Source organism: Ipomoea triloba, chromosome 13 (genome assembly GCF_003576645.1).
Source record: "Ipomoea triloba cultivar NCNSP0323 chromosome 13, ASM357664v1".
NCBI lineage: Eukaryota > Viridiplantae > Streptophyta > Magnoliopsida > Solanales > Convolvulaceae > Ipomoea > Ipomoea triloba.
Genome location: NC_044928.1, coordinates 2,972,220 through 2,983,596, shown reverse-complemented (window position 1 = coordinate 2,983,596; position 11,377 = coordinate 2,972,220). Strand labels below are relative to the sequence as shown.

General features: G+C 36.7%; 2 protein-coding genes across 6 annotated transcripts; one reads left to right on the top strand and one right to left on the bottom strand.

Annotated features, from left to right (window-relative positions):
• LOC116001825 lies at nt 1-2,860 on the top strand. 4 transcript variants are annotated; one of them, XR_004094302.1, is made up of 3 exons: nt 1-171; nt 1,289-2,367; nt 2,539-2,860. XR_004094302.1 is itself a non-coding variant. In XM_031241777.1 (3 exons), the coding sequence occupies exon 2, from the start codon at nt 1,312-1,314 to the stop codon at nt 2,314-2,316; it is 1,005 nt and encodes a 334-aa protein (XP_031097637.1). In that variant the 5' UTR covers nt 1-285; nt 1,289-1,311; the 3' UTR covers nt 2,317-2,334; nt 2,539-2,860. The 4 variants fall into 4 exon arrangements, 1 of the variants encoding a protein (XP_031097637.1); XR_004094301.1 differs by having other exon boundaries at nt 1-285; XR_004094303.1 differs by having other exon boundaries at nt 1-285; nt 1,289-2,371.
• An 817-nt stretch (nt 2,861-3,677) lies between these two features.
• Nucleotides 3,678-9,641, bottom strand: LOC116001824 (CMP-sialic acid transporter 4-like). 2 transcript variants are annotated; one of them, XM_031241775.1, is made up of 17 exons: nt 9,623-9,641; nt 9,421-9,512; nt 8,905-8,996; nt 8,591-8,648; nt 8,402-8,465; nt 8,198-8,309; nt 7,980-8,059; nt 7,001-7,076; nt 6,801-6,901; nt 6,219-6,290; nt 5,941-5,989; nt 5,788-5,829; nt 5,350-5,471; nt 4,828-4,887; nt 4,534-4,582; nt 4,255-4,349; nt 3,678-4,152 (listed from the first exon to the last, which is right to left on the bottom strand). In XM_031241775.1, the coding sequence occupies exons 3-17, from the start codon at nt 8,929-8,931 to the stop codon at nt 4,095-4,097; spliced, it is 1,065 nt and encodes a 354-aa protein (XP_031097635.1). In that variant the 5' UTR covers nt 8,932-8,996; nt 9,421-9,512; nt 9,623-9,641; the 3' UTR covers nt 3,678-4,094. The 2 variants fall into 2 exon arrangements, with proteins under 2 accessions (XP_031097635.1, XP_031097634.1); XM_031241774.1 differs by lacking the exon at nt 9,623-9,641 and having other exon boundaries at nt 9,421-9,548.
• Between the last annotated feature and the right edge of the window lie 1,736 nt (nt 9,642-11,377).

The window sequence follows — 11,377 nt, the reverse complement described above, 5'->3', positions numbered from 1 at the left end:
CTTTCTCGGGTCATTCACGAGTCCTCCTTTCAGTTGCCTCAAAGCAGCCTCCAAAGGCTGCTTCTTCATCTTCTTCTCTCATCTTCATCGCCGACCTCTACTAGGGTTTCCAGATTCATCTCATCTGCGCCGCCTGACAGCTCTTGATCGAGCCCACCTGCTCGGTATCCGGTAATTCCTGCGATTGGAAACGCCGATTTTCCCATTTCGTGATTGTCTGATCTTGATTTGTTCTTTGCTTGCTCATCTTTGGAGTGGTGAAGCTCTACTTTGCATCGATTTTTGGTACGGGAGTGGATTGTTTGATTTTTGTTTTTTAAAATAAGTATGTGGAGTTAGGGTTTTTAGCTGATATGGATTGACCTTTGGGTGTTGCCGATTTGGGGGGTTGGAGCTGATTTACTGAAATGGATGGTGTTGAATCTGAAATAGCTTTGGCCTGATTTGGATTTTGCAGAGTTAGGTTTTCTTATTTTCTTTTAGGCTCCATGCTCGGTTTCTTGTATTTATGTATTTGAATTGAAGTTCGTCAATAATTGAATCTTAATATATGCTTGGATTGAGTTTTAAACGTTAGTGATTTTTAGCTCCATGTTTTTGAATTGAAGTTCGTGATAATTGTATCTATATGTATGCTTGGATTGATATTCTTCTTTAGGATTGTGGAGTTAGATTTTGTAGATTTATGTTTGGTTTCGTTTCTGTGAATTGAACTTTGTGAAAGAAGTTATTGAATTGATAATTGTGGTGCTTGCATTGATAAACCAGAATTTGCAGTCTAAGTGTAGAGTAAATATCAACATTAGAGCAAGAGTTTGAACATGTTATTTTAGTCCTTCCCTCTATGGATAGTTGGCAACTTTTACTTTCGTGTTATAGACTGGGTTCTTTCCATTGCAAGTGAAGCTTTCCTGTGGTCAATGCCTTAATTGCACATTGTTTATTGAACATAGGTTTCTATACTGTATCAAATATTGTGTTGGGAATTTTTTTTATAATAGTAGGCCATTAAGATTGAATTCTGCATTACAATCTTGCAAATAGTAATCTTTGTTCATGCATTAGTAGGGCTCATAAAAAATCTTAGGGTGGGGGTAGGTTTCCGACTTACTGTTCTTCCACTCATATATGTGAGGTTAGTTTAGTAGATTTTGATGACATTTTCTGTCTGGCAGGGTTTCATATGCATGGTAACAATAGTTTCTCCTGTTGATATTGGTTAACATGCTTTTGAAAAAATGCATTTGCATCTGTAATTATTATTCACTGCATATTTTCTATGTTGCAGTTGTTTGTGATCTTAATCTAAGTATGCCTAAGGAGAGAAGAGATAGATCTGTTTCCTCAGATAGGACTAGAGCATTTCCATACCCATGTAGCTCAAGTCGCTCAAGGCATTCATTGCCATTAGATCATCTAGAAAGTGAAAAAAATGTAAAAGAATGGGAAGAAGCAAGATGCCCAGTCTGTATGGAGCATCCTCACAATGCCATTCTTCTTGTGTGTTCATCTCATGATAAAGGTTGCCGCCCTTATATGTGTGACACAAGCTACAGGCATTCCAACTGTTTTGACCAGTTTAGGAAATCATTTGAGGAGGCTTCACAAACCCCTATTCAGCAAGAGGAGGTGGTTCCAGTGTCGACCTCTCCCATTGCATCTGCCCCTGTGACATCAGAAACAACACTGCAGGGGGGAATAAGTGAGAGTTCAACTCCCATGCATGATGTGCTTTGTGATCATGAAAAGAAAAATATGGTATGCCCTCTTTGCAGAGGGCAGGTCAATGCGTGGATGGTTAATGAACCTGCACGTCATTTCATGAATGCAAAACCAAGAAGCTGCTCTTGCGAGACTTGTGACTTCAATGGTACATATACAGACTTAAGGAAGCACGCAAGATCAGTTCACCCATTAGTACGGCCAACAGAGGCTGACCCTGAAAGGCAGCGTAACTGGAGGAGGTTGGAGCGACAGAGAGATTTAGGGGATTTGCTGAGTACACTGCATTCTTCTCTTGGAGAAGAGGAAAGTGAAGGCAGCACCTTAACCTTTGATGATGGGGGCTTGCTAACAGTTTTCCTCTTTGTTCGAATTCTCCAACCTAGGAGCAGTCCTAGGAGCAGCAGCTGGTCTGGTTCATCAAGAGCGCGGGGTCAGGTGACTTTTAGGAGACGACCTTCAAGGAGACTTTGGGGTGAGACCTATGATGGGGAAATTGAGTCCAGAGATGATGATAATGAAGATTCTGATGCTGGAACTGCTGCAAGGAGGCATCAAGACAGAATGAGCCGGCAACCAACACCAGAAAACTAGTGTTGCTAGCAAACACGGGTTTGTCTGATGGTTTCTTTGAATATTTATGCTGTAGGTATCCTTTTTAATTAATTATAAACTAGTATTGCCAGCAAACTTGGCTTTGCTCGGTGTCATTGAATATTTAAGCCGTAGGTACCATTCTTTTTTAACTAATTACACCATTCCCTTTTCCAACATCTCTTTAGGCTCTAACACGAACTTGTTCTCTTCCCCTTGCAGGCAGATAAAAACAGGAAAAAGCTAATTCCGCTTCTACTCCGCCAGCCCTGCTGAGACCCAAGAGTAGAACAGCGGTTTCCTGGTCACGGTGTTGCAGATTTGGTTTGTAGTGAACCAGAAAGATATTTATTTTCATTTGTATTTGTACATCTTTTCTTGTAATCTTTCTCTCAAAGTTTCAAGCACCTGGTGCTACTAATGTTGAACATTTCCATTCGAATCGATAAATGTGAAAGCAATGTCTTGTTTTGCTTTCAAACACTACAGAGATATAAACTGTGCTTCCTGTCTCAGTCAAAGTTCTCTTGACTAGTGCACACCATTTCTGAGTTTTAGTGATTTTCTGCTAAATGATGATATCCAGTATTCTTAGGTACAGGAGATATGAAAAGAGAAAAAAAATTATGAGAAGAAAAACAAGATTTCAGAAAACTTCATTGCTTGTTGTTAATCTTGGTCTTAGCCAGGAATGGGGGACTTCGGTTCTTCATTCCCCTTAGGGGAGATTTTGCGGCATCTTGCGAGCGATGTCAAAGGTGCCGCTCCTCATAGACTTGTAGAGTTCAATTGCGGCTTCTTGCACTCGGAGAGCGATGCTGGAGGTGCCGCTCCTCGTAGAGCGGATGTGTAGAGTTCAATTGCGGCTTCTTGCAAACGATGTTGGAGGTGCCGCTCCTCGTAGAGTTCAATAGTGCTCTCGGAGAGCGATGTTGGAGGTGCCGCTCCTCGTAGAGTGGACGTGTAGAGTTCAATTGCGGCTTCTTGCAAACGATGTCAGAGTTCAATAGTGCTCTCGGAGAGCGATGTTGGAGGTGCCGCTCCTCGTAGAGTGGACATGTAGAGTTCAATTGCGGCTTCTTGCAAACGATGTCGGAGGTGCCGCTCCTCGTAGAGTTCAATAGTGCTGAGGCTTAACCTCTCGTAATTTACCAAATAAACTCTATACCAATCTAGATTTTATAGAGTGTAAAGTTGACTGTTATAATCATTCATATTTATTTAGTTAATTAACTCAATTCTGAGTTACTTAGATAAAACATGCTGTATAAGATTTGATACAAATACCATTAAACTTGAATGGATGTCCAACAATTAAATTGAATAAAGAAATACAATTAGAAAAAAAAAAAAAAAAACAATTCACTTGGTAGGGCCCATGGATGCATCTTCACATGGTTTGATTAAATGCTTAAAATAGAGTTGTTCCAAACACAACATGATTTCTATACTTTTTTTGGCCTCAGATGCCTGATTGTTTCATTAATAGTACAACAAACTAAGATGTATCATATAATAATTCTGGGGGTATAGCAATGAGCTGTTTAATTCCATGTGCATAATCATTGGATTGCGATTAGCATAATCTTGTTGAAATCATTAAAAAAAAAAAAAAAAAAGTCGGGTCATTATTTCTTGCAGACCGCAATGGTCCATCAAGAAAACGTTCATCTCTGCATCAACAATGAATCTAAAATTTCGAGTAGCAATTCTGGAGTTGGGGCAGGGAAAAGAATGAAACAATAGCGGGAAGAGTTGGGTGAAGGAATATTGTATCGCTACCTCTGGGTCTGGAGCTTTCCCGCGGAGTGTAAATACACCGAGACAGATACAACACTGCACATGTACATTGAAGCACGTTAGTTTTTATGACGAGAGGCACATAAACTACATACATACCGAAGGGTCAAAGATCGCATGGCATTTCGTAGGACTTACGTTGATCCAAGAAAGAACGCGAGAGAAAGATGAAATCCGAAAAGGAACACAGATACAACAGCCGTTAGCAGCATCGCAACAGATGTAGCATACACCTACACAGATCAAAGCAGCAAATAAAATATAAATTTCCTGATAACTTCAGATGCTTATACCATTGGACCAAGCCCACGTAGCAAAATGGACCCTTGATACAGATTCATTTTTAGTATGCTGCAGGTTCATTTTCAATATAATACATGTTCATTTTGACTTTATACAGGTTCGTTTTTATATTACCTTCACAATATTGTCAGCGTACTTCATTACCATTGATACAGCTATACCACTGTACACAATAACATGTCAATTAGCAACGGAAAAAATACTAATAATAAAACCAAAAAAAAAAAAAAAAAAAAAAAAGGGTGGTGAAAGAGGGGACAGGTGGCACGGGTGATTCACTTATTTTTTACACGTAAAAATATAACAGAAAGTCACGCTTATCATTGTTAACCCAAATCGAAATATGTCCCTTTCAGGTAATTACCCACATTATTAACTAAGATCACCAAGATAAATAATACAAAGTACCTTAGTGCATGGTTGAGAATCATGAGAACTGTAATCAATGAATATCCATGAAAGAAACCCCTGTAGATCATAAGTATTAACAGTCAAACTATATGGGACATCATGAAATTACATATCGCAATTTTAAGGAAGAAGGCATTCCATAGAAGATGTTTTTGAATTATCTAGTTGAAAATGGCATGTGCATCAGAAACGGGAAACCAACATAAAAGACACACTAACACTCATATCGACAACAGCACTAATCAATTCCTACTGCTCCCGGCATTAATAGTTAACGTCTTTTTCTAGTCCTTTAATGAATACTTTTAGAAAAGTGAAAATTAAAATTGGAAAACAGAAATAGGGACAAAGTATCCTTGCTCTTAGGTCCTAGGATTCTATGGAATCGAAACACCTAATGATCCTAGTCATCTATTTCATAGATTGTGAATATAAGGAAGCCAAATATACAAACATGAGCAAAACTGAAAAACCATACAGGTAAGAGGAAAGAATAGGCATTTTGGAAGGTGAATTTACTTGTTCGCAACTTGATCAAAGTCTTGAATGACTATTGCAATGGCATTGAAGATCATCCCAAAGACATATAGCCAGAAGTTTTGAACATTAATATTCCTCGAGGGACGTTTCTTTATTATGGCCTGCACAAAAAGAAAGCAAATAATAAATAGTAAAATAAATCAAAAGAAAGAAGTAAGTTGATTGGCAAGTTTTATTTCTAAATTATAGGCTTTTCTTTGCAAGTGCGATAAGGCCTAACTACATTGGTCGTATAACTCACACTTAGACTAAAACAGGCACAAATGCACAATAACTTTGGAGCAAATGAGCAATAATGATGGAGAAAATACCCAATTACCCATACATTCAAATAATTTCTCTGCTCATGATGAAGTATTTTATAAGTATCCTTAGAACCAAAAGTTTAAAACAATATATAATGCTAAAAAAGTATACCTCTGTATAAACTCCGGCAAAACCACTCAGAAGGGCCATGATCTGAAAAGGTGATGCAGAAGGTTATAAAAAGTATCATTAAATTAGGGAACTCTATTTCTCCAACCTATATGATTATATTATATCTTATGTCTTGAAACATCAGCAACTTACAATAGCCATAATCCAACCTTGAAGAGGAGTCTGGAGAACATGATCAGAACTGCATGTAGAATGTAATTCTGTTAGGATTATGTATAGTGTGAGCTATAACGAAAGTCAGTAAAGCCATATCAGTAATTTTAAAATAAAACACTTTTCCTTCTTTGAAACAGCAATGCTAATAATATTCACATTTGTCTTTTGATACAGAGAAACCTGGTACAATAAATGATGGCTATTTTCCTAATTAGTATTAGTACCCCTTGGCAGTCTACAGTGGCAAACCTCACCTAGGATTAAGTTGCGCAGTGGTGCATCCCGCACAAAGTAAAATGAAGGCTGCCCATTGAATCTCGCTTAACCTGTATGAAAAAGTGAGTAAAACACCATATAGATATACTCGGTAGTTTAAAGAATTTGAGTCATACATAACATATCTTTAAGAAAAAATGCCGTTTATATAACCACAAAACAATTAAGTACAGAACATAGAAAGAAAAATGATTTCTTATTGTTATAATCTAAGATTGGGCCAAGGTCACTCAACTGGGCTATAATGCACATGGGCCAAACCACACTAAAAGACTTAATCCAATCAATTAGCTAGGCCATGGCCTTATATAAACACATATGTTCTCTCTTATTTTTTCAATGTGGAACTCTTAACATATACACAATTTTCAGTGAACCATGTTAAATGGAGAGAATCTTGTCTCTTACAGTCTTAAGTAATGAGGGGCTGAATCTAAAAATTTGTTTTAATTTAAGCAAGCACCATGAAAAGCACCAAGGGGCTACCACCCAGTTTGCAAAGAATCAAACAGCACACAGAAAATAGAATTATTATTCCAGTAAGTGGTAAAAGGGCTTACTTCCTTTTAAGAATAATTCGGTACAAAATACCAGTGCTGATAATGTTCAAGTTCTTTAGTATCTGATATCCAGGAGCATCCACGTATGCAAATATGTAATACTGTGACACACCAACAATTTTAATCAGAAATTATACAACAGAAATAAAAAAAATGTTGGAATAATAAAAATATTTATTACAGAAAATTTCAAAACCAACCTGCAGTAAATTCTTGACGAGGTACAGTGCAGCGGGAATTGGAAAAACACTAACTTCATCATATGTGGTGCTTAACCTAAATATAGCAACCGAAAAAATAACAAAGAGAAGTGTTTAATCTCAAACAAAATTGGAAAATGGGTTGTATAGAAGATTTAATAATAAAAATTCATATTTGTAAATATTTTGGCTAGGTGTAAGAACCAATAAGGAGTCAACTAAGGAAATCTTCCAATATTTAAACCAACAACTTTGGGAGCAAATAACCATCAAGTCATTGAATGAATAAAATCAAACTTGCTTTCATAATAACCATCAGCCATTAGAAATGTAAGTTTTGACAGCAACAATTTACATGAACAAAAGAACCAGAAAGCTATCCAAAGCTTTATGCCTGGAATGCCATACTAATTGCTGATCATCTGTCAGTTGAGTTTAACATACTCTGAGCTCTGAAGGGTGGCAAAATATATTTTCTCCAAACTATTCTGTTTAATATGCTTTCAAGTAAAATCATATTTTTACATATACATGTCCATCAAAAACCTTTATCCTGCTAAAGTGTCCAAATATGACTCTCTGCCATTTTTAACTTCTTATTCAAATTAATTATGTTTCACAGAAATCATGGGAAAGAAACTCTTCAATGCAGAAATTGCAACTGAACAATCATACAACACAAAGGCAAATATAAATAATGTGAGACTTTGCTGAAAACATAAATACGTGAAAATATAAATAACACCAACTATGCAGTTCTGAGTTTTTATTTTATTTTATTTTATTTTTATTTTTTCAACAAGGAAAAATCAAATTAAAGAAAAACACCACTGTGTAAAATGAAAAAGAAAAAGTATATAAAAAATTAGTAGTGTGTACGCAGTGAGGTAGGTTTGCTCACCCGGCAAATGCTGTGCCTGTGTAAACGAGTAAGTAAAGAATATTTTAAAATAATAAATATAAATATGAATATAAAAACCTGTTATCATCAGTGACGCCATCTTTTCTCCAGATTCTCATTAAAGCGACAAGTGATAGTGCACACTTCAAAGCCTCTACCTAATCAAAAAGAAAGAAGAAGCTCAAGCCTAACATATATTTCACAACAACCATCCATCATCAGAATTCCCAACTCCATAATCCACGGTAGTACTTTAAAATTGCTGATGCTGACAACTAGCACAAAGGTTCACTAACCAAAAAATTTGCAGTTGTAACACTGTACTCATACTTCCCTGCTCTCTTCGACCAGACAATGAGTATTGCTTGAGAACTTGTCAGCACAGTCAATGCAAGTGTGACTATTGACCTAATTCAACAAAAATGGAAACAAACAGTGTATTACACCAAATAGTTTAGGGAAAGTATGCTCAGAAAAAGGAACAAAGCTCTATTTCTTACTTGCGCTTCCACTTAGATCGGTCACCTGAGCTGGCCCCCACTATGGCCACATTACTAATGGAACCTGCAAAATCAAGACCAAATACTAACATTGAGCCAAATAAATCAACAAGAACATGATTAGTCGCCCTCACAGAGGACTTGCCATGACATCCAATTATTAATTATTAATATAAACATATACCCAACCTGAAACAGCTTTCCCGTGTGAGCTCTCAATATCATCATCAACTGCATCATTTTTGTCCTAGCAGAGTTGTGCATGGAAATGGGAAAAATTAATTATGATAATGAGTACTTCCACTTTAGGTTTCTTATAAATCATAGGAGTAATTAACTAAGTGAGATTAATTGTTTTACTGCTAAATAAAATAAATAAAAAGTGGAACGAATAATCAGTGAAAAACAAACAAAAATTCTAGCAGCAAAAATTGAGGGATAGAAATCAGGAAAAGAATTGAAATGAGTTGAAAACAAAAGAAGAAGAAAAAAATATATCTAACCTGATCTTTAATTCTCCTGTACTCCATTGATGAATGCTGGAAAAATCTTCAAACGTCTCACTCTTTTTTCACCAACTAGTCGAAAGCATGCACTGTGCACAAATGCATTCAAATTCACAATTACACTACCGGAGGTGAATGGGGAAAAACATATAAGAGATGCAGGGGCGGAGCGAGGAATAACGGGAAGAAGAACCAAAGAAGATTTAGCTAGGTCCATATTCTAGTATCATAACACAATTCTGTCAGATCTCGCTGCAATTGAGAAAGCAATTAAGCAATATCCTTGAAATTCTTAGAAGGGACAAAATACCCTGAATTTGAACTCACAATCTTCAAGAATCAATTTTTAACCAAGAATTCAAATACCCATACACAAATGAAGAAATGAAGAAGAGAAATCCGAAATGCAGAGAGTCACAAATTAATTTTGACAAATCTAAAAAGAAACTTTCATACAATATTCAGGATTTATGGAACTTAGGAATTTAGGGTTAAGGATTTGATCATTCCAACCTGGGGAGTTGCTGCTTCACGACGGTCGACTCATTAGTAAGGCGCTGCTACTGCTTGGTGAAGAATGAAGAGTGGAGTTTGCTTGCAGAAGGCTGAAACGGAATAAGACTCGAATAAGAAAAAACAATTTTTATTCTTTTCGAGATTGGTATCCACAAAATATATTAAATTGAATTATATATTTATATTCTTTCATTTGTACCATTTTTTTAAATATATATTTTACTTTATAAGAGAACCCTATCAATGGATTATATGAGGTTTTTGGTAAAGTAAACAATGACTTGGAGTTGAGAGAAAATGAGAGAGAGTGCAAGAGTGCGTTTGGGTTCATCTCCAAATGCTGAGTTATTGGAACAGTAAACTCTGTACATGGAATCTTAAGGTTTGCGTGCAAAGCTGTGTGAACTGCACCAAAGGCGTCCAGCGGGCGTGTGCACTGAGCGTTCAGGCACGCCTGACAGCAGCATAAATTATATATATATATATATATATATATATATTTTATTTCAGTTTTGTTTTGTTTTTTTATTCCTCTCTCCCTATTTTCTCTTTCCTATCACAATTACAAAAACTCCTCAATAACCGCAAAATATCCCCACTGATAAGGATAATATCTTGGGTTTTAAATGGAATAAGAGTCGAGTAAGTAATCCAATTACATGCAAAATGGTAAAGCCATGCGTTGGGCCTGGGAAAGAGGTATCCGAGACTTGAGATACAATCTGATGCTAAAGAGGCCATTACGTGGATTCGGGAGAAAGAGGATCTTCGGGGCATTGCCCGGGACCTTGTGAACGAAGCTGTTTGCTGGTGTGCGAGGGACTGGAGCATCTCCATCCGAAATATATATCGGGAGCAAAAGAGAAGTGCGAATGCCTTAGCTTTACTGGACAATATTCAGAAGGTGGAATGGAGAGAATTCTCGTCCTGCCCACCAGAGTGTGAAGAGGCATACAACAATGACCTCTTGCGTGTCACGCAATGTCGTAGAGTGAGGGTGACCTCCTAATGTGGTCTCAATCTCAGGGTCCCCCCCCCCCCCCCCCCCCCTTTTTTTTTAAATAAAAAGACAACAAAAAAGAAGAATTTAATTCAGTAGGTGATAGATCAAAAGGGTTACTGGGTAAGAAATTGGAATGATTGAATAATTATTTTGCATTTATTGTCATGTTGACAGGTATTACGTAAGAAATATCCTCAATTTGGCCAGCTCAACAATGGGGTCTTCATGCAGCAGGTTTTGCAAAATCCTTAAGTCTTACTATATTACATTCCACTTGTTAATACTGCCATTGATACATTGCAAATGACAACAGGATGCTGAAGAATGTTGGACACAGCTTCTGTACACCCTTTCTCAGTCTCTTAAAAGACAAGTTTCCAGGTACTTTAGTCTAGACTTGGCAAGGTTAAAAATGATAAATGTTCTGATCTATAAGAGCATATGCATTGCTCTTTGTTTGTCAGTTTTTTCTCTGACACCTTCGTCTATGCTCCTTTATGCTGGTTGATCTGGTCTGTGTTCCTCTAGTTTCAGTATTGTAAAAGTGTATGCTATTTGCCTGAATTTTGTGCCTTTTTTGCAAAGTTAAAGGCGTGTTCTTGTTAAATCTCCTACTTTTCAATGCAATTACAGTCATTCTTTGTTCTTTGTTATATAAATTTGCAGTGATACTTCAGATACTGTGAAGGATATTTTTGGCATTGATCTTGTCAGCAGGTATTTCTCCAATCATATCTATTTGTACCTTTTACATGTTATGGGGAAAATTTTTATTATATTAGTCTTTTAATATAAATTTCTGACAGAAGTGGATTATCATCACACTATAAGTCATTAGGCACTCCAAGGGTGTCAAACTACATAACACTATAAGTCATTGAGGTTGAATTTGAAGTGTAGTTCTGAAATTCCATTTGCTTATGTTGTTTAGCAGCTCTTTAAAATTGATAT